This window comes from Vicugna pacos, chromosome 18, assembly GCF_048564905.1.
Source record: "Vicugna pacos chromosome 18, VicPac4, whole genome shotgun sequence".
Classification (NCBI taxonomy): domain Eukaryota; kingdom Metazoa; phylum Chordata; class Mammalia; order Artiodactyla; family Camelidae; genus Vicugna; species Vicugna pacos.
The window spans coordinates 15,739,627-15,762,134 of NC_133004.1; the positions used below are offsets into that span (position 1 = coordinate 15,739,627).

The following is a 22,508-nucleotide window of genomic DNA, read 5'->3' on the forward strand; positions in this document are numbered from 1 at the left end:
CACATCAATAAATGAATGGATGAAGAAGATGCAGCATATGTATGCAATGGAACACAACTCACCCATAGAAGAGAAGGCTATTTCGCCATTTGCAGCCCTTCATTCACTTTTTTTTTCCACTTCAAAAACCAGAATTTTATAACTGGCAAAAACATTTCCATTGTATCAAAAACAACAAAATATCTAGAAATAAACTTAACCAAGGAAGTTACCTATACTCTGAAAACTGTAAAACATTGATGAAGGAAATTGAAAATGATACAAGGAAATGGAAAGCTATCTTGTGCTCTTGCATAGGAAGAATCAACATCAAAATGGCTGTGCTACCCAAAGCAATCTATAGAGCCAATGCAACCCCTGTCAAAATGCTCATGACATTTTCCACAGAACTAGAACAAACAATTCCAAAATTTATATGGAACCATAAAAGACCCCAAATTGCCAAAGCAATCTTTCGTAGGTCTTTTTTTCCTCTTTCTTCTTTTTATTCTCTTTTCTTATGGTTTGATGACTAGACAAGTTCCTTTAACATTTGTTGTAAAGCTGGTTTGGTGGTGCTGAATTCTGTGAAGCTTTTGATTTCTCCATCAAATCTGAATGACAGCCTTGCTGGATAGAGTATTCTTGGTTGTCGGTTTTCCCCCTTCATCACTTTAAGTACATCCTGCCACTCCTGTCTGGCCAGCAGAGTGCCTGCTGAAAATCAGCTGATAACCTTACGGGAATTCCCTTGTGTGTTGTTTGTTGCTTTTCTCTTGCTGATTTTAATATTTTCTCCTTATCTTTAATTTTTGTCAATTTATGTGCCCTGAGTGAGCCACAGCCATCCCCTACGTCCCCAGGAGACCCTCCAAAACCAGCAGGCAGGTCTGACCCATGTTCCTATGAAATCACTGCCTCTGCCCTTGGACCTGGCACATGCGAGATTCCGTGTACACTTCCCAAGAGAATGAGGTCTCTGTTTCCCCCAGTCCCATGGGGCTTCTGGGGCTAAGCCCCACTGGCCTTCAAAAACAGATGTCCTGGGGTCTCCTCCTCCCAATGCCGGGACCCTGGGCTGGGAGACCTCAGAGCTCTCACTGCTGTGGGAGGGCCTCTGCAACTGAATTATTCTTCAGCTCGTGGGCCGCCCACCCCGGGAGTGATGGGGCCCAATTATATCCAGAGCACCCCCCTGCTACCATCCTGCTGTGGTTCCCTCTTCATGTTTCTAGCTGAAGACAATCTTTTTTGCTAGGTTCCAGTCTTCTTTCCGATGGCTGTCTAGCAGTCAGTTGTGGTTTTGTTGTCAACAGTATCCTTTTTATTTATTTTTCTTCCTGAATTGAACACACCATAAAGATCCAGATTTTGTGGGAAGCAGACATTTGCTTAACTGAGGTTTCAAATACCTTTCTTTCCCAAGGAAAATGTCTTTGTGAAAACGAGTCTCAGCAGTCCCTGGGAGTTGGCAGACATGAAGCCCATGCAAACGCTTGTTCTGCTGGACTCAGAGGCAGTGGAGGGAGGAGCCTTGCCTGGAAGGTGCCAGACCACATGCCAGCTCCTGGGAGCGGCTCCTTAGCTGGGTTTGCCAGGGTTCCAGTCCCAGACTGGCTGTTGCTGCCCTGTTGTGTGACTCTCTGAGCCTCAGCTTTCTAAATGGGGATGGATGATGGTTTCTGCTTGCTGGTTGTGCGTATATACAGCTAGGGAGACCACGTCAGGCCCACCCTCCTTACGAGGGTCACCGCACCACAGCGACTTTCACTGAAATATCCTCCACCTTCCTCTGTAACCGCAGGCCGGTGACAGCCCTCCCCCCACGCCACTCTCCCATGTGTCACTGAGGGCCTGATGTCTCTGCCATGCTGGTCCTGAGTGGGGATGCCTCTGACTCCAGGCTGCATCGGCCTACCCTCAAGTCTGTGATGCAGCACAGTCAGCCGAGCTGGGTGGTTCTGCGGGAACCAAGGTGACTTTTGGGATCTGGAGTCCTGAGAAGCTAGAGTGGAAGCCACCCACGCTCGAGTCAGACCCACCTGAGTGCCCACCCAGCCCCGCCAGTCACAGGCTGCAGGACCCCTGGGGGTCCCTCCCCTTCTCTGACCCTCAATTTCCTTGCCCATAAAAAGAGGAGACACTGCAAGACTTGTCTGCCCAGTGAGAAGGTTAGACGGTTGAGTTTCACCCTGATTTCCCCCGGCCCTCCCCTGACTCGGGCACTGGGCCTGACCCAGGGTTCCAGGATCCTCCACTAAGGACCTTAGGGTCACATGATCACATGCGATCCCAAGAGACAGGTTCTGTGGAAGAACCCTGTACACGTAGCCGGACAAGCGTAGGGAATGACTATTAACCCAGCCCCGGGGTGACCTGCAGGGACGTCTGACCTTGTGTGGAGACAGTCTGGGTAGTCACGACTGGAAGAGGAGGGAGGTGCTACTGGCATCTGCTGGGTGGAGGCCAGGATGCAGCTACACATCCACAGTGCACAGGGCAGGCCCACGACAGAGAAGCGTCTGGCTCAGAATGTCAGTAGTACTGAGGCTGAGAAACCCTGCCTGGCTGTAACTCCTCTAGTTTGACAAGACTGACCTTGGGCAAGTTTTAGCCTCGCTGAGTCTCAGTTTCTTCATCTGTAAAATGGGGGGTAAGAATGATAGTATTTACCCCTCGAGGGTTGTGGTGAGGTTTAAGAAGAGATAAACCCCTCCTACACTGTTGGCGGGAATGTAGTTTGGTGCAGCCACTATGGAAAACAGTATGGAGATTCCTTAAAAAATTAAAAATAGAGTTACCCTATGATCCAGCAATCCCACTCCTGGACATATATCTGGAGAAAACTCTAATTCAAAAAGATACATGCACCTCAATGCTCAGAGCAGCACTATTTACGGCAGAGAAGACATGGAAGCAACCTAAATGTCCATTGACAAATGACTGGATAAAGAAGATGTGGTATATATACCCATTGGACTACTACTCAGTCATAAAAAAGAATAAAATAATGCCACTTGCAGCAACATGGATGGACCTGAAGATTGTCATATTAATATTAAGTGAAGCAAGCCAGAAAGACAAAGAAAAATACCATATGATATCACTTCTATGCGCAATCTAAAACAATGACACAAATGAATTTATTTACAAAACAGAAAGAGACTCACAGTCATAAAAAACAAAGTTATGGTTACCGGCAGGGAAAGAGGGGAGTGGAGGGATAAATTGGGAGTTTGGGATTTACAGATATTAACTAGTATATATAAAATAGATTAACAACAAGGTCCTACTGTACAGCACAGGGAACTATATTCAATACCTATAATAGCCTATAATGAAAAATATGAAAAAGAATATATATATGTATAACTGAATCACCGTGCTATAGACCAGAAACTAACATGACATTGTAAATGAACTATACTTCAATAAAAACAAGAGATCTCCGAGGTAAAACATCTTGTCCAGGGTTGTACAAACATAGTCCGAAAAACATCAGGAGTGTGGGGACCCCTCTCCCCATTTCTTAATTTTAGTTCTGACTCTTCTGCATGTGGCTGCCCTCCCCCTGGAACATTTAGGTGTGCGTTGTCATGGAAACCTTTCAGGGATGGTGCACTCAAGAGCTTGAAGGACTTTTTTTTCCTCCCCAAAATAACCCATCCTGTCAGTCAAATAACACTTAGGTGAAGTGATTAGACAGGTGAAATTGTTTTACCATCATTAACTGTTGAGCAAGGTGGCTGCTTGGGGAGTTGCCATCCCCTACTGAGACAGGCGGTTAACAGAAATGCAACAGTGAATAATTAATACTGATGAGGATAATGTTGATGGTGATAATGATATGATGATGGTGGTGATGATGGTGGTGGTGATGAAGATGATAATGATGACCCCCACCTTGTGCACCTCTCTCCTGAACCAGGTTATGTGCTATGTGCTTTACATGCATTACAAGTACAATCTTCCATAGACACAAATGCTGAGGCTCTGACAAGTGAGTGCTGGGGCTGGCTTGAGCCCAGGTCAGACACCAGGTGCCATGCTCTAACCACTAAGCTTTATTGCCTTTCAGGAGGCTCCACTGAAAGAGGGAGCGGGAAGGAGGCTCAGTTCCTTTGGTCCCTGGCTCCAGCATCCAAACCATCAGTTCCAGGCTCTCTTCTCAGTAAGCTGGAAGCTGGAAACTCCATGCCCTGCCCACAGAATCCATTTCTGAGCTTGACTCCTCCTTCTTAGTCCAGACAGTCCTGCCCCCTAAAAATGCTTTGGTATGGCTCCAATTTCCATTGCTTCCTAAAGCCTAAGGCAGAATCATGTCTCAGTCCTGACATGTCAAACCCTCGATCTGTCTCAGCACAATGGTACAGCATAGTCTCCGATCCACAGGGCTCCTGCTTGCCTTCAAACAGTCCCCACCCTGGGTAGGGGGTAACTGTAAGAATGCTGGCTACAGAGTCAGGCAGATCTGCACTTAGAGATCGCCCTTGTTACTTCCTAGTCCTGTGACCTTGGACAGCCTGCGTGTGCTCTTCAAGCCTCAGCTTACCTACCTTTAAAGTGGGTTCAGGGTTGGAATGCTGATAAATGAGAGCAATGGTAAGTGCTTTAAAAACGTGGGGGTTTGACGTTTAGGGTGTGGGGCTAGCTGGGTAATGGCTGCTCTCAGAACTAACAAGCCATCAGATAATGTATAGCAGGTTGAGTGCAGAGAGAGTCCCAGTGTCTCTTGGCAGCCAGTGGCCAAGGGTGACTTTGCCCTGGATTCCTTGCTGCAGGTCCCATTCATTCGCGAGGCTGGGGCGCCACCTCGCGGCAAGAGGGAACCAGCCTGGAGGTGTGGTGCCTGGTGAGGGCCTGCCTCCTCTGGCTTTGGAACCTGGGGGAGGAGACAAGGGCCTCCAGGCTCCAGGAACTAGCTCCGTCCCTGGTCTTCACCACTGGTTGGGGAAGAGCAGGGAACCCAGAAAGCTCTGACTCCCAGGCAGGTCATTAATTCCCTCCTCCGTTCCTTCCTCTGCACGGCTGGCTCCACTCTCTTCAGCACCCGCCCCCATCACCCCCCTTCACTAACGCTCTTCTGGCCCCTCCATGGCCTTATTTTCCTTTGTAGCACTTATCCATCCCATCAAGGTGATAATTCTCAAACCGTGAAAATGTAATTTTCTTCAAACTGACAGCGAGCATGTGGCAGAATCTCATTTAATTCACTAAGGAGGGATGATGCAGGATGAGCTGGTTCAAAAGAGAAGACGAAAACCAGGGATTTCTAGTCAGCTGGAAAAATGGTGAGAGAAAACTGCCGTGCTAGACACAAATTCAGTTCATGTCCTACAAAGCAAAAACACGGCACCCCTTTGGGTTCTCTTCCTACTGGACAGAAAAAGTCAAAAGAGACAAAGGGGAGGGCCTGGGTGGTTTCAGGTGGTGGCGGGCATCCAGGCTAAGAGGAGGGAGTCCTGTATTCAGCAGGTGGGCAGAATGGGCTGGGAAGGTTGGCAGGGGCCAGACCTCCGGAGCCTGGGGCCCCACAAAGGGGTTTGGGTTTTACGCAGTGAACTCACGGTGGAGGCTTTTCTCGCACTATTGGTGATGGCCTGAAAGACAAGTCCCCAAAGCCACAAGGATGTGCATGTGTTCACAGCGGGAAGAGCTTCCCCCGTAAATGCATGCTGAAGAAGTATTTCCCAAGGCCTCACAGTACCCTCCAGCCAGGTGGAGTGCACACCTAGGGGAAGGAGGCGTTTTTTCTGAGGCTGAGGAGCAGGGTGGGGCGCTCAGAGGCTGACCCCCAGGCTTCCTCTCTGCTTCCTGTCGCCTGCAGCTTCTGCACTTGCAGTTTCTCTGCAACTTAGTTTGTATTTCACGGAGCACGTCCCTTAGCTCCTGTACTAGTTCCCCAGGGCCGCCATAACAAAGTACCACAAACCGGGGGACTTAAAACAACAGAGATGTGTTCTCGCACAGTTCTGGAGGCCGGGGGCCTGAAATCAAGGAGTCACGGTTGGGCCTGGGGCCGCCCCAGGGCCCAGAGGAGCAGCCCTCACAGCGGATGAAGGGGCGGGACGGGCTGGCTGCTCCTCTAGCTGTGGCTTCCTGGGTTTCCTTCCCATCTCTGTCTCCCCAGCCCACAGAGCTGTTTTCTCTGAAGCAGAGAACTTCACGCTGCAGGCTCACATCAGAATCCGTCTCTCCCCCACTTGGCCACTGGCTATGCTGGAGCCTAAGCTTTGCGGTCCCAATAGTTGGTACTGTAGTTGGCACCTGAGGTTTACCTGTCCAAGCCTGGAGAGGAGGGAAAAGGCCCTCAGGGTATGAATAAAAGAATTTGGGCACCCCAATATTCATAGCAGCACTATTTACAATAGCTAAGACATGGAAGCAACCTAAGTGTCCATCAACCGATGACTGGATAAAGAAGATGTGGTATATATACAATGGAATACTACTCAGCCATAAAGAAGGTAATTGGCAACAACATGGATGGATTTTGAAGGGACCATGCTTAGTGAAATAAGTCAGACAGAGAAAGACACTGTATGATATCACTTATATGTGGAATCTAAAAAAATAGAACAAACAGATGAATATAACACAAAATAAACAGACTCCCAGATACAGAGAAAAAATTAGTGGTTGGGAAGAGGGGAGGGACAAGGTTGGGGTAGGGGGCTGAGAGGTACAAACTACTATGTACAAAATAAATAAGCTGCAAGGATATACTGTACAGCACAGGGAACAGAGCTAATATTTTATACTAACTTTACATGGAGTATAATCTATAAAACCATTGCATCACTATGTTGCACACCTGAAACTAATATAATATTATACATCAATTATACCTCAATTTTAAAAATGTTAAAAAAAAAGAATGTAGGGAGCTGGGGTGGAGGAGAGGACCACTTAAATTAATCCTTGGAAATAACATCCTATTACATACATATCAAGAGGATAAACTTAAAAAATTTTTCTCACTTAAAACCTCCTGGGTACCACTGGTGTCATAACCTGCCGTGCTTTGGGAAACATGGTGTAACAAAGAAACACAGGCATTAGGGAATTCTCCTTGGGGGCAGGAGTGGGTTTTCGTAAGTCACATCCTGTTGGAAGACACATCACCCAAGCAGGGAAGTGGGGTGTCACCCGCAGCCCCTCCTCTTCCTGTACCCCCCAAATCACTTGGGAATGAATCTCAGTCCACACAAGGAGGTGGACGAGAAAACGAGCAGACTTGGGTAGGCTGGCACCCGGATGGGAGTCAGCTGTGACTGTTAGACCCCGTCAGGCTGCTGTCCTTCCTTGCCGGCCGGCTTGCCCCTCCCTTCCAGCCTCTGAGACGGCCTGTATGATCCTACCTTCAGGGGTTTCCACCCTTGTGTAGTCCCCTGCCCTTCTGTGTGGGCTGGACTTGGTGGCTCGACTCTAAAGGACTGAGTAGGACGGAAGTGATGGAATGTCACGTCTGAGATGGTCACAGAAAGACTGACTTCTGTCCTGCCGGTCCTCTCTCTACTCCTCTCATGTGCTTGCTGTGATAAAGCCACTGTCACATCTCCCGCTGCCCTCTGGAGAGCCCCACGTGGCAGGGGTATGAGTAGGCTAGGGCTGCCAACGTTACACCATGGACTGGGTGGTTTAAATAGCAGAGACGTATTTCCTCATGGTTTGGAGGCTGGGAAGTCTGAGATGGAGATGCCAGCAGGGCTGGTGTCTGGTGGGGGCTCCCCCTTGGTTGCAGGTGGCCGCCTTCTCGCTGTGCTCACATGGCCTTTCCTGAGTGCATGTGGAGAGTGAGTGAGCTCTCTGGTGTCTCTTCTTAAAAGGATGCTGATCCTTCTGGGTCAGGGCCCTGCCCTCATGACCTCACTTGTCCTTACTTCCTGAGAGGTTCCATCTCCAAGATGGCCACACTGGAGGGTCAGGCCTTCAAACATATGAATTTGGTGGGGAAACAAACATTGCACCCATAAGAGCAGGGGAATGAGAAAAATCTCTGATCAACATCCAGTGGAGAATGGAGGCCCTTAGACCAATAGCCGGCGAGGAACTGAAGTCTGCCAGCAACCACACGGGGGAGCACGGACGTAGGTCCTCTCTCAGTGGAACCCTCAGATGAGACCGCAGCCCCGGTGACGTCCTAACTGCAGCCTCGTGAGACAGCTGGAGACAGAGGCACCCAGTTAAGCCAAGCCTGGATTCCTGACCCACAGGAACTGTGGGAGGGTAAATGTTTGTGCTTTAAGCCTCTAAGTTTTGGGGTGTTTAGTTACACAGAGGGTCTTGCTTACACAAAAGTTCTCGGGCCTCTGGGCAGAGGCTCAGAGGTGTGGGTCACTCCACCCCCACACCACCTCTGTGGTGGCCAGGTTTATGCCCACCTTCAGTTTGCTGCCATGTCCATTAGGGCTCTCTTTCAAAAAGTAATGGGCTAGAGACATGGATAAAATTTACCATGAGACTCAGCTTTTAGTGCAGACAGTGGCCACACTCTCCTGGGCTTGAACACACTAAACTCCTGACCAAGAAAGCTAGACAGTGTGGAGCTGCAAATGGTCCGGGGTCCTCTCATTCTGTGTGTCATTGTCATCTGGGTTTCAGCTGGAGGAGGACGGAGCACAGCGTCTTGCAGCCCCAGATGCACGTGAGGGATGACTTGTCCTCCACACACGGAAACTGTTTCTCTAGGCCTTTCTAGATTCTTTGGATCAAAATTTATTTTATTTTCCCAAATTGGCTACCAAGCCACATCTGTGTTCAAATGAGCCTTAGTATTAGTTATCTGAGGAGGCAGCATTTGGGATGTACGTGTGCGTGCGTGAACTTAATTTTATCTTTATCTTCAGTAAAAAAGAAAAACACAAAAATAACCCACACTGGTTGTAAAAACAACACGCACAATGTGGGAGTTTATCTGAGTATAATTAATAGTCGGCACCCTGTACCCACTGTTCCTCCACATCCATGGACCCAGCCTGTCGCGGGCCGTGTTGCACTGCCGTATTCACTACTGAAAAATATCCAAGAGTAAGTGGGCCCGTGCAGTTCAAACCTGCGCTGCTCAAGGGTCAGCTGCACGTGTGTACAGCGCAAGGGGCAAAGTCTCTTGTTGACTGCTTCCTCAATCCCAGGGCCCAGGATTAACCCATGCCTGATGGTGCAGGGTGTAACTTTCCACGTAGAAACATGTGCCTTAGAGCTGCCGTTTATAAACTGTGCCTTGGTAAGCAAGTTACTTGGAGGGATGGATAGCCTGGTGGGTGAGTGCTCACACTCCAGAGCCAGACTGCCTGGGTTCAGATTCTGGCTCCACCCCTTACCACCTATGGGGCCTTGAGAGAGTTTTCTGCCCTGCCCCCATGCCTTCGTTTACCCAACCGTAAAGTGGGGCCAATACTCCCTCCGTCAAGTGGGAGTCAGAGGATTTCCTGAGCTAACACCTGCAAGGTGTTGAGAACAGCTGGCTGAATCTCCCACAGCAGCACTCTCCTCGGGCCAGGTGCGAAGTGAGGCTTTCTCCTCCCCTGAGGCCACCATCTTTCTAGGTGGCGCCTCACTGCTCAGGTGTCCAGGTGTTTAGGTATACGGGAGGGTGCTGACGTGCTGTGACTCTTTTTCAAGCCCCCGACCTATGCTTAACTCCCAGTGGCTTGAGCCTTGGAAGTATTGGGGAAGCAGGTTTAATGAATCTAATTCTAGTTAAGCAAGGTTTTACTACACGCGGCACCTTACGAACCAAGTTAGATTTTAATCATTACAACTCTGCTTAAAATCACCAAGTCCTCCCCATGGGAAACCAAGACCCATTTCGAGCAGGCATCTATCGATCAGTAGAGATGGGGTTTTCCATTGATTTATTTGTACATTGCTCTTCGTTTAGCTTTATTTCCCGTGAGCTTCATCACTGATGGTGGTATTGTTTCCTCCTTGGCTTCTCGTGCTCTTTCCAATCGTTCCGTTGATATTTTCCTATCAGCACAGAAACCACACTCACCGGATGCCAGACTGGTCTGACAAGAAGAGTGCCCCCGTGTGGGGACAGAGATCGGGGCTGTGCTCGAGAACCTGGGCCTCTTCCATCACCCAAGCCTACACGTCTCTTTTTGGTCTGAGGGGCTGAGCCTGCCCTTTGTGGTTTTAACGGAGGGTGAAAGTGCAAAAACCATCAGGTTGATTTCTCAGTCTGCTGGTAGAGGGACTGTAACATAAAAACCACCCATTGGCTGCCCCAGTGCCGTGGGCAGAATCACCAGCCAGTGCTGGATAAGCAAGTCCCGGGAGACACCAGCTGTGGGGCACCGCACACCATGCGTGTGAGAAGCGGCGCAGTCTGGGGGGCCTCCCTGGTCCTAGCTGGGACCAGGGTTGAACCACTGTCTGCTTCCACCGTCTGTGGTGTCACCACTTGCTCAGCACCTTGGCTTGTGAGCTGGGTTCAACCTTGCAGTCATACTCCTGAGGTCTAATGCCACATTCACTTAGCCTTCTAGAAGGCTGCCACGCAGGGAACACAGCACGCACAGTGTCATCATCACATCGGGAGGACCAGCACCCAGGCACACAGCACCTCTGCCTTGAGACCCACTGGGGGCACGAATGGCCGCTGCACGCCAGAGCCCAGATGCCCATAGGTCACCTTGATGCAGGCGCAGCAAGCTGGGTCTCCCAGCAGGATACCTTGTATCAGAGTCACAAGGACCAGGGTCTGCCTGCCCACCCCCTGTCAGCCCCGCGTGATGGCTCCACCGCAGACAGGCAGGCACGACTTCCCACTTTCAGCCCCGCCCTGTGTGAGTGCCTGGACTCAGATCGTTTCCCCGGGCAGCAGTCTCCCCTGCCAGCGGTGTGGAGGGTGACTTGCCTATTCCTCTGAGGGCCACCTGGGTCCTCCAAAGTGACCTCTGTGTACAACACGGAGCCTGGAATTTAAGGCAGGCGTATGCAGTATTGAATTTTCAAATTTGCTCTTTGCCCAGCTGGTGTGGCAGGACAGCTTAACACACAGGATTTTTTATTTACATGGATAGGTAGAGACTGCTCAGTGATTTCTCTAGCAGGTGACGGATGACAGAGAGATCTCATAAATCACGTGGGCCATGGTGTACTAATTGAAAATGCTCCCAAACCAAAAAACTCTACCCTAGGACAATGCCTGCTGTCCACTGAAAACCTCCCTCGTGCGTCTTCCTCAGATTATCTGATATCCCCCTTTACAATAACTCCACGCAGAGGGGAGTTTTCCCATTTTAAAGATGGGGAAGCTGAGGTGCAGAGGCTAGGTCACTTGTCCAAGGTCATCTGGCTGGTCCATGGCGGAGCCAGGACTGAACCCAGGTCTGTCCAACCCCAGAGTCTGTGCCCTTCACCAGGGATGTTATGTCCCAGCCTCGCTCTTCGCAGTGTGGTCCCTGGACCTGCAGCACCCACAGCGTCACCAGGGAGCCTGTTAAACTGCAGCATCGAGCTCCACCCAGGACTGAGTCAGAATCTGCATTTAGCAAAACTCTAGGCGATCTGCGTGCACAAAACCTGAGGAGTGCTGGGGCCACAGCATTACTATTCATTGGTGTTACCAAATCTTTCTCATGCAGGCTTGAACCAAGTCCCCTCCATGGGCCATATATTCTCTGAAAATGTTAGAATATGTTAAAAAAAATTGAGTCTAACAGTCTAGCAGAACATCTCAGTGGTTTGACGATTCTGAAACACTGCTGCCAAAAAAGCACTTAGAGAGGCTCGAGCAAAGCCATAAAACACGGTGATAAGGACGCATTTTGACTCTGAGACGTGAGAACCTGAGGATGCTCTGAAATATAGTGAGTCAAGATTAATTCTGGGCTCCACTTAGAGAAAGCTTTCGGGCCAAGTGGCTTGGACATAAAAGCACTCGCCCTAATGTGCCAGGTGAGAGGAGGGACAACCCCATCGCTTGGTGCCAAGTGTATTTACAGGCTTGTCCCCAGGAGTGCTAGGGAAGTGTTGCCAGCAGTACTGACACTTGGCCAGCTGTGGGCTCTGTCTGGGAGTTTGTTAAAATATATCCCACGTGATCCACAATTACGCTCAATTATGGTGAGTCTATCAGGGACTTCTTTTGGTGGGGGAACCTTGGAAAACAGGAAGAGCTCAAAGGCTACGCCACTCAAACCACCGTGCACACAAGTCACCCAGGGTCTTGTCAAAATGCAGATTCTGACTCAGGTCTGTGCTGGGGTTGCCGCTACATTTCTCACAAGCCCCTAGGTGATGCCGCTGCCTGCCACTGCTGGTCCAGGCCCCGAACCGCGGGATGTGGGAAGAGCAGAGGCCCGGGAATCAGGAGGGTGAGCTGGGAGCCTGACTCTGCTACTTGGCAGCTGTGTGATGGTGGGCAAGCTGCTTAACCTCTCTGAACTTCAGATTTCTCACATTCAAAATGGGGACACTGGTGCTGTTTAGGGTCTTTATAAGAATCAGAGATCATGCAGGTAGATTTCCTACCCACTCCCAGAGGGGAGCGGGGGACCCAATGGACTGCATCGCCTTCATGGTAGGTTCAGCTGAGACCCATTTTTCTTTTCTAAAGTAGCTAATCCTCTTCTTCCAGGTCAGGGCTTCTCCACCTCGGCACTGCTGACATCTTGGGTTGGATCATTCTTTGTTGTAGGATGTCTAGCAGCTTCCTTGGCCTGTGGCACCATCTCCCCAGGTTGTGACACCCCAAAATGTTTCTGAACTTTTCCAAATGGCTAGGAAGCAAAATCACCCACAATTGAAAAACACCATTCTAAGCAATACATCTTACTAATGATTTATTCAACAATATGTGTTCAGTGCCTACTTTGGGCCAGATCGGATGCCAGAAATATATTGGTGTTTAAGATGAGCAAGGTCCCTGACCTCATGGAGATTTTTTGCTTTCAGAGCCTTAGTCTTCTTAACTATTTAATAGGTATAACCAGGCTGCTGACTTTCTAGAGTTGTTGGGAAATGAGTTAAGACTTGAAAAAGGCTGGCCCATGGTGTCTGAGTAAGCCAATGACTTGGGAGTAGGGTGGACCTGGGGAGCGGACTTGTGCTTGGGGAGAAGTGACGTGGGCAAGGACAGATGAGCTGGAGCTGGAGGGGCAGAGAGAAGCCAGGAGATCCGGGCTGCGAAGGCCAGGCTGGGCCCTGGTGGGACCTGAACTGGAGAGAGAAGGGAGAGGCGGTGGGAGGGACATAGAACCACAAGGTAAAGGGAGGAGCAAAAAGGAAGGGTAGAGATAAAGCAGAGAGGCACAGAGAAAACGAGTAAAAACCAGACACACATGTGCACACATGATGCACAGTGGAGGGAGATCGAGGGCGGGAGGGAAATGCCACGAGGCAGACAGCCCCACGGACCCTGTTCCCCGGGCAGCCACGCAGGACCCAAAGGAGCCGTTGTTTTAAGCACACTGGATTTTGGTTAAAAGAGGACACCAAGGCCACCGCCAGGTGAGTTCAGTTTGGGAGCCGCCTCTTGCCTCATCCTCTGAACGGGCTCCCAGCAGAGGGCCGTGGACGGGGCACAAGCAGCTGTGGAAGAAAGGAGGCCTCTGTGCCCTGTTCCGCGTGGTGTTATCACAGTGATTGTGGAGACGATGTTAAACTCATTTATAAGCAGTTAGCAAAGGGGAATATAAATGACCCTGGGCGCAGCCCTGGCCGGCCCACCGGGAAGCACGTGGTTAAAGCAATCAGTTCTAGTGGAACGGAGCTGAGAAGATTGCCCAGCGTGGCCAGGCGGCTGGCCTGGAGCATCCTGGAGCACACAATCCAAGCCGGCAGCATGAAACACAGGCGACCAGACGCACTCCCCGCGTAGGGCGATCACGTTCTCTGGCTGCTGTTGGGTGGCAGCGACAGAGGCCAGAAAAGCCTATTGGGTCATACAAGGTCCAGTTGCCATATTTTTAAAACGACAAAGTCTCAAGCACGTTACACTGTGAGCTTTCGATTTTATTAGAAACATCACAGGAGCAGTCAAGGAGCTGTGCCTGCAGACGGGACGGGTCCCGTCACTGGTTCCACAAAGACCTTCCAGAGCTCCTGCAGCAGAGAGGAGAGATTCCAGTTGAGACCTCACAGCTTCATCAAGGGCTGTGATTAGCAAAAGAAGCGCCAAAAACACGCTAAAAACAGGCAGACCGCAAGCTACCGCGAGAGCAGGAAGCGTATTTGATTTCTTTGCTGTTCTGCTTTTCTGCGGAAGAGAAGCTGCGTGGTGAGTCCTGGCGCTGATCCAAGGGGCATCAGAGTGCCACGGGGTCAAAGGGACCAGAAGAATGGCAGTGAGCGCACCCCTTTCCTGCGTACCAGGCACCATGGCTGCTGAATCTCGTGAGGAGCTGATTTCTCGATTGTGTGAAGCTCCCCTTAATGCTGGCAGGTGAAGGTACCAAACATGCCAAGTTCCGGTGGGATCCTGGCATCCTCACTAGCAGAAGTAGCCTCAGAGGCTGACTGCGGGGAGGCCGCCCAGAGGCGGTGGAGCGACGGAGGGAAGGCCCTCCTGGAGCACGGAACCGCACAGAACCGCACGGATCCGCACAGAACCACTTGAATGCAACACCACTCTTGCCTGCGGATGGGAGCGGGAGCTGAGCAGGCCCTCCGTCAGCCCTCGGGCCTGGGTCCCACACACAAGAGACCAAGACAGCGAAAGACCTTCGGACTTCTGTGAACCCAGCTCCTGGGAATTTTAAGGGATCTTAAAGGGTACTTTTGACTTTTCAAATTTCCCTTAAGTGCTGGTTTTAAACCTGTGACAGGAAGTGATGCGAAGGTAGGATGAACCCCAGCTCTGCCGTTTCCTGGCTGGGACTCACCACGTCTCGGCGCAGAGACAGGGATGAGAGGGGCTCAGCCGGGCACCTGGCATGTTATTAGGATGACTGCTCAGAGGCCTGTGAAGGGATCCCACCGTGCCCTGGGCGGAAGGGCCACTGGTCATCAGACGTGCCCGCCTAGTCCGCAAAGCCACGTCCCTGGACGGTGAAGATGTGGCCACTGGCACTGGGGCTCCTGCATCAAAACCTCCAACCCAACCAAGTGCCCCCAGACCTCCTGCTTCCTTTGGAGTCCGCACTGCCCATGGGGAAAGAAAGTGCTATGAGCCAGGTGACCATTCACCAGCAGCCATCCCCCGATCTGGTGAGACTCCACCCCAGGTTCCAGCAGGGAGTGACACTGGCACTCCTCCCCGCTGGCCGCGCTGGGGCCTGGCTCACCACCTCCTCTGCCCCGCAGCTGACAGCCTCACACCAGAGGAAGCGGCCCTTGGGCCAGCGGTGCACCTACCAGCTGCTGGATGCGCTCGTAGACCAGGAGCTGCGGGAAGGAGGCGTCCACCGGCTCCACCACGAAGCGCAGCCGGCCGTCGGCGAGCCTCTCCAGCTGGCGCAGGCAGGAGCGGAAGTGGTCGTAGGCCTCGCACGTGACGTCCAGGTGCCTCAGCGTGAAGTTCAGCCTGCGGACAAGCAGGACACACACATCGCCCATCATCACCCGAACGTGCTGCTGCCCCCTCATCACCGCCTTCCTGAGGCCCCCGATTTCACGTCGCGGCGCAGCATTTTAACTGGGTGCCTCCTGCGCGCTGGGTGTGCGCGCACGGCCTTCCGGCACCAGTAGGAGAGCCTGGGAGGGGGACACGGTTCCCACCTCCACCCAACAGATGTGGGCACCTGTCCAAGGCCCCGCCCTGCGGGCTGCAAACAGGTGCGGCAGGTGGCGTAGAACCACCTGAGGACGGTCCCCCTCCCCCTCCGCCCAGCGCAGGCCCTGCGCTTGGACCGCCCACAACGTTCACGTTATGGACGCACAACAGGCGGGGCAGGGTGGGGGGGCGGGGGAGAGTCCAGGGAGGGCCGACTTCAGAACCGAGCCCTCACGGAGCATCCCACACCCTAACCTGCAGCACCACCCAACGTGAACCTCACACTCTTCACCGCTTTCCCTTTCCTTTCCAAAATCTTACTATTAAAAATTTCAAATATATAAAAGGGGCAAGGATGGTACAGTGAACCGCCCAGCTTCAACCTTCGTCAGCTCATGGCCTCTCTGCCACCTCTGCCCTTCCCCTGCCCCGCCACCCCGCCCCCAACCAAATTATCAAAAAGCAAAGCCAGACGTCACAGTATTTCCTATGTAAACATGTCAGTATGTCTCTTGAAAAAAGGGTTTTCGCTTGAAACAAACTCAATTAATCTTTCACATCAAATACTCAGTGTTCAACTTTTCCTGACTGCCTCACCCATAAAGGCTTATGAAATCAGAATCCAAGTGATCGGATCCACATGGTGCTGTTGGTCATGTGAACCTCAAAGGGGGCCCCTGAGGTTGTCGGTATAAACAACACTGCAACGTGCAAGTGCCCACCCGGGCGGCTCTGTGCACGGCCGTGGCCGCTTCCTCAGGGCGAGTTCTAGATGCTGAACTGCTGGGTTTATCAGTGTTTGGCTTTATGGCTTTTGCTACATATTCCAAGTTGCCTTCAGAACAGCTGTGGCTTATGGTGAGAACGAGAGGAAGGTGTGTGTAGCGTGCCCAGCACTGCATCTAGCACGAGACGGCCACTCCATCCACAGGAGCCCTAACGTTTCAGGACGTTCAAGTGGAAGTGTCCCGGAGGGTCCCTGTCCGCGTCAGGAAGAGGACGGTGGCCCGGGGCGTGAAGCAGAGGTTCAGGAAGAGCAGGGGCCCTCGGCGGGTGTGGTGGCCCCGCGTCTTGGCTCTGGTGCACCGTCTGCATCCCAGTCTTCGTCTGTTCGCTGTCCAGTTGCGGCCTGGGGGGGTCCCTGACGCCTCAGGCTTCCTCTCTTCAGCTGTGAAATGGGGACAGCAGCACCCACGCGCGGGGTTGGTCAGTGGATTACATGAGGCCGTGTGTGTAAAGGACCAGCAGGTGCGTGACCATGATGACACTGAAGAGGACACACCTGGAAGGTGAGAGTCTGGCTCTCGGGGACATCAGCCCGGCCCCGTGCAGAGCTCACCTCTTCTCCACAGAGAGGATGGCTGTGCAGGCATTTTTCAACTTGTGAGCGAGTCGGGAGAGTGTTTTAAACAGAGCATCAGTTAAGTCATCATCGTAAAACACTGTGGGGAAGAAAACAGGCAAATATCAGAGAAAACTACCCCTCAGAGGACCACGTGCCACCGTGGACTGAGGCCAGCAACAGGTCTCAGAATTAAAACCGCACAGAGACGTGGGAGGACCCTGCCCGTGAGGATGTGACGCCAACACCGTGGGAGGAAGAGGGCGCTCACCTTCGGCCGCGAGCAGGATGGTGGTGTGGCCATACAGGTCGGAGACGTCCTCTTCCGACCAGCTGAAGGGGACCTCGGGATCTGTGAAAGAGCAAGGACATCTTGGGGTCAGCCCTTTCTCTGCAGGCTGCCAGCACTCACCGAGACTGACTGAAAGAAGCTTCAGGAGAAGAAGCGGGGTTGGGTCAGCTCAACGCAGGGGGCACCACCAGGCAGCCCCGAACCCCAGAGGCCCAGCTTCAGGGCCCCTGAAGGCAGACTTCAGCCTAACCCGCTGACTCGGCTGGTAGCCTGTGTCTGTACCTCCGTCCACAGTACTCCTGCCCCCATGTACCTGCTGTGTGACCCCGAGAAAGGTGCTTCCCCTCTCTGAGCTGCAGTGGTCACACTAGAATGGGCATAATAATGCTTCCCTCACAGGGCTGTCAGGGAGACCAAAGGACCTCACGTGTGCGAGGAGCCTGGTAGATGACAGGCACTCACCAAGCAATGATCTCCCTCACCTGACGTCTAATAGGGAAAAGAAAAGTGAGAGCTAGTGTGCAGGTCTGCAACAGTCTTTATAAAAAATTTAGCAATCTCTCACCCAGCAGGCCCTGAACCCACGTGGCTGACTCCCTGCTGTGGGCTGAGGACTGGCGCCAATGGGAGGAGGCTTCCTGGCTGGGAAACGGTCTCAGCCCTGGAGTCCAGAGACCTGGGTTCACATCCTGACCTGCCAAGTACCTGTGACCCTGCACAGGCACTTAGTCTCTCTGAACGGCAGTCCTTCCCCGTAATTCAGGGACCACTGTACCAACCATACAGTGACTCTGTGAGTCTGAATGACAGGATGAGCAGAGTGTGCCCGGCATGCAGCACCAGAAAGGACAGCCGTCACTCACAGGCCCACAGAGCCAGGACTCTGCTGGTTAGTCAAGGCCACAGGGCCGATGGCCTCAGGCATCACAGTGAACCACCAAAGGGACACGAGGAGGAGGACATGCACCTGTGCAGAGGTCATCTCTCAGCCAGTCCAGTTCCTTGACCTTAACTACACCACCTGCAAAAGCAAAGACAAACAGGACCCCTAAACACTGAACACAATGAGGGAAAAGATAAACTTTCCACTGCACACCAAGCTCCATCCATCCATCATCACTCCCCAACCCCCGCAACCTCCCGCAGCTTCTGAGTGCTGAGCATCAGGCCTGGGCTGGCACAGGGAACACAGAGACTGATGGACATGTCCCTGTCCTAGGAGGCTGGCAGGCGGCAGAAACCACACTGACGGGCCTGCAGTCAGGGTGACGTGAAGGGGAGGTGCCAGGTGCACAGGAGGAGAGGGACTCTGGTGTTGATGGGGTGTCAGGGAAGGCTTCAAGGAGGACGGGCTTCGAGCCTGCTCCTTCCTTCCAGGCCTGCTGACAGCCTGCTGTGCCCTGGCCACTCGACAGACAACTTGACACAAGGGATCAACCACAGATGGGCCCTGCCCTCACGGAAGGTGTGGCCTAGTCGGGTGGCAGATGCCAGTCAACTAGTCACATAAATGTCAAAACGCAATGGTTCAAGGTGAAAGGAGAGTCTGTTAGGGGACTGTGACCTCACCTGGAGGTCTGAGCATGATTCGGAACCAAGAGGAGGATGAGAAAGAGAGTTCCAGGCCGGGGAACCAGCAGGGCAAAGGCCCCAAGGGGAGGGGAACCTCCAGCAGGGCCAGGATGGGGAACGGGGGGCACTGTGGGGAGGGGCTGCCAATAGGCAGGGGCCAGACATCTCAGGATGTGGACTAGTAAGGGGGCTGGGAAACCTCTGAAGGGTCTGAAGCCCGTGGGGCCGGAGTGAGCCAATCGGAGTCTGGCAAAGTGCCCCAGGCTGCTTGGAGGAGGACGCCTGGACAGGCAGACTAGTTAGGAGCCAGCTGCCACGTCCATCATGTGAACTTAGTCCTGCAGGCGGTGCAGGACGCTGACGGTCAGGCCAATGGGTGGGGGGCATCTGGGACAGAGGGAAGAGCATGAGGAGTGACTCCGAGGCTCGCTGGACGCAGGGCTAGACGGCACTGTCAGGATAGGAGGTAGGAAAAGTGGGCCAGGGCCAGACCAGGCGGTTTGGAACCAGGGAAGAGCTCAGCCTTCACCCCAGAAGGCTTTCAGTGGGGAGTGACGGGCCAGGCTGTCTTACAAAGGTCACTCCGGATGCTACACAAAGGACAGCTTGGGTGCATCAGACAAGGAGCTAGGGAGAGCGGGTAGGGGCCCTGCGACCTCCAGGGAGGAGAGAGCTGAGGTAGCATGTGGCGGTGGGCGTGGGAAGAGGAGACGTGGCAGCTAGAGTCCTCTAGGATCTGAAGCGACTGGAAGCCAAGTCGTCTGCTCTGCCACTCACTGAGGCATCAAGGGAAGCAGACAGAAGCCTGCCTCCATGTCACAGTTCTGGGTGTCTGCCCACCTGCCAAACAGAGAAACCTCCCTCTGGGGCGGGAGATCCCCCGGGCCTCACCTCCAGCGGCGGTCAGGTGGCTGTTGAGGGCAACGTTCCGCTGGCACATGGCCAAGAGATCTGCACCGACATCTGGAAAGACAGAGGGCACGCCATAAAGCGCCAGCCGGGGCGGGGCGGCCCTCCTGTCTCCGTGCCTCTGCCTGGGGAGAGCTGCTTTCAGCAGCACGACTGCAGAAACGTGTGAAATGCAAACTGAAGTTTCTCCTGAGTGCTTTACTGCCAAAATGAAATACATTCAGCATAAGGCTTTTAACGATCTCTTCCTTGGGTAAGAGGTGATTCTGGTAGGGACAGGGTCTGTGCATTCCAGAGATGGAGGTGAGAGCTCCCAACTCCCTTAGAGCACAGGAAACAGGCACGTGCCTCCCGAGTCCACCCTCAACATTTCTGATGACCCTACAAGCTGCTGTCGCGGTCCCACTTCACGGACAGCTGGTTGGAGCAGAGTCACGTGGCTGGGCGGAGCCAGGGTGGCATTTGAGCACAGGTGCCTGTGACTCTGGATCTAGGCTCATTCTCTGACAGCCCAGAAAACTGGCCAGTGCCAGAAGGGCGTCTGGGTGTGATTAACAGAGACAGAGCAGGTGCAGACAGGCTGGAGGCAAGACTGCTGGTGCCTGACTTGCTGTCGCCACCATCATATCTCCTGAGCTGCCTGCTGCTCTCATGAGGAGAGAGCAGCTCCTCTTTGCTCCAGCAGAACCGAATTCTAGTACACTGAGTCCTCGATGGGGGTGGGGGCAGTGCTTTGACAAAAATTAACTTTCAGTTAGGAGAGTGTGCACATGGAAGGCACTCGCCTGGCCCTCTGTGGGTGCCCCCGCTCCCCCACTGCAGATCCCTGGGGGCCAGACTGTCGTCTCCATCCCAGGGACCATGCAGAGCCTGGGTATGAGTGTCGGGGATGGCGGGCTCTCTGCTCATCGAAGGGACACACCTGTTCCTTTTCCTGGGCCCCAGGTTAAGAGGCTACTGATGTATGTGTCTGACAGCACAGGGCTGGGTCAGCAGTTTTTAAGCCTTTATGTACTTTTTGTCAAAACAGATCTTGTGTGGGATTGTAACGTGTAAAACAGATGAGAGAGGAGCACGGAGGGCTGAGTCGGGGAGGGAGACCTGGAGTTCCGGGGCTGCCCCTGCCCTCTGCTCCATGGAAGACGGCGTGAAACCCCCACATGAGGAGGCACCACGCTGTGAGCCAGCAGCCATGCGTGTGACCCGGGCAGCCACCTGACCTTAGCCTTGGTCTGCCCATTTGGACAAAGTGGGAGTTGACAGGCCTCCTGGCTACTGCCCTGTGAAGCTGCAGGTGCTGATGCCTGTGAAAAAGCTTCACGAACTTAGACGTGCTGTCAGGATGCAAGCTCTGGTCTCCACGCCGGGACAGCTCTCTCTCGAGGGCAAGATAACCGGATGAGATGCTGCTGTTGGGTGCCAGGCACAAGCGCAGCCCTTGGGTGTTGCTTCACGGCTTGACTCACTCACTGGCAACTGACCCCAAATCGTCAAGGAGCAGCACAAAGGGTGGCTGCCCTGCAGACCCCCGGGCAGTGGTTACTGTTGGGTTTCTGAACAGTACACCTGAATCCCAGGCCGCTCCAGCTTCCTCTTTCCCAGCTCGAGAGATGCAAAAGCAAAAGACATGCACCAGGAAAACATAAACCAGGGGTCGAAGAATTGCAAACCACACCAACAGACACGGCTGTCTGCCTAGCGGGTGTTAAAGACGTGAAACACAACGATAATATTGACCCGATGCGATCCTACTCTCCCATCAACGGGGATGCTCTTCCTAAAAAAGCCCGCTGCAAGCCTGCAGCGTAGCTGCCAGCACTGCACCGCGCAGTCTGCTGCATGTTTCCTGAACTGTGGTAGTTAAGATGCTACCATCGGGGGAGCTGGGGAAGGGGACGTGGCACTTTCTATAATATTTTAGTAACTTCTCTGAGAGTCTCCTGTGACTTCAAAATAAAAAATTCAAAAAGGAATCATGAGACAGTAAGTATTCAAAAGCTCAAGAAAGGTCCCGCTGACTTCTAGGAATCTAGCCTAAGGATTATCAGACAACGATGCACAAAGGTATCTGTTGCAGTGCAACTGACATGCAAAGACCCCCCCAAATCCCAAAACACAGCACATGAAAACAGCCAAAATGTCCAGCAACAGAAGAATGGTTTAAAAAAGGAGAAAGAAATATTACATGGTCATTAAAAGTCATTTATAATTTTTAACGGTCATGGAAAATGCTCTTTCCATTTTTCAACATTTTTGGCAGGATGTAGCCCTGAATATAGTTTGATTTCAGCTATTGTTTGGGAGTGTGTACACACAAAGGAAGAAGACTGTAAAATATATATATATATATATATAAACAGTTACAAAACAGATTCGAAAGCTCCCTGAGGACAGGGACTTGATCTGTTTTATTCGCTCCTGGGTCTCCCGCATCTGGAACTGTGTCTGGCAGACAGCAGGTACTCAATGAATTGCCTATTATTGAAAAAACCCGACAATTGTAAAATTATGAGTAAGTGTAAGTTTTATTTGCTCTTCTATAAATAGTAGGCAAGATCTCCACAATCAGGGAAAAACAAAAATCTTGTTTTAAGCCTTACGAAAAGCATACGCGTGGTTTTCTGAGATGCTTACTCTTCTGAGGGCATGTGAGTGGAGGTACCAGCAGAGCCGCTGGTCCTGCACCTGCTGGGTGCTGCTGGGTCATTCTGAGAAAACCATGGAGGGTGGAGAAAGCCAGCCAAAGAGGA

General features: G+C 52.4%; 1 protein-coding gene across 8 annotated transcripts in view; it reads right to left on the reverse strand.

The window, feature by feature from the left end:
* METTL22 (methyltransferase 22, Kin17 lysine) overlaps positions 1-22,508 on the reverse strand; it is a 34,536-nt gene that overhangs the window by 3,149 nt on the left and 8,879 nt on the right. For 3 of the 8 annotated variants that reach the window (XM_015239141.3, XM_072942249.1, XM_006204359.4), the window contains 6 exons: positions 19,741-19,812; positions 18,245-18,298; positions 17,257-17,337; positions 16,983-17,085; positions 15,286-15,454; positions 12,757-14,034 (listed from right to left, as the gene is read on the reverse strand). In XM_015239141.3, the coding sequence (XP_015094627.1) occupies positions 13,969-14,034; positions 15,286-15,454; positions 16,983-17,085; positions 17,257-17,337; positions 18,245-18,298; positions 19,741-19,812 (545 nt within the window). In that variant the 3' untranslated portion in view covers positions 12,757-13,968. Of the gene's footprint in view, positions 1-9,824; positions 9,952-12,756; positions 14,035-15,285; positions 15,455-16,982; positions 17,086-17,256; positions 17,338-18,244; positions 18,299-19,740; positions 19,813-22,508 lie in introns of those variants that run through there. The other 5 variants (XM_072942248.1, XM_072942254.1, XM_072942250.1 and 2 more) reach the window with 5 other exon arrangements.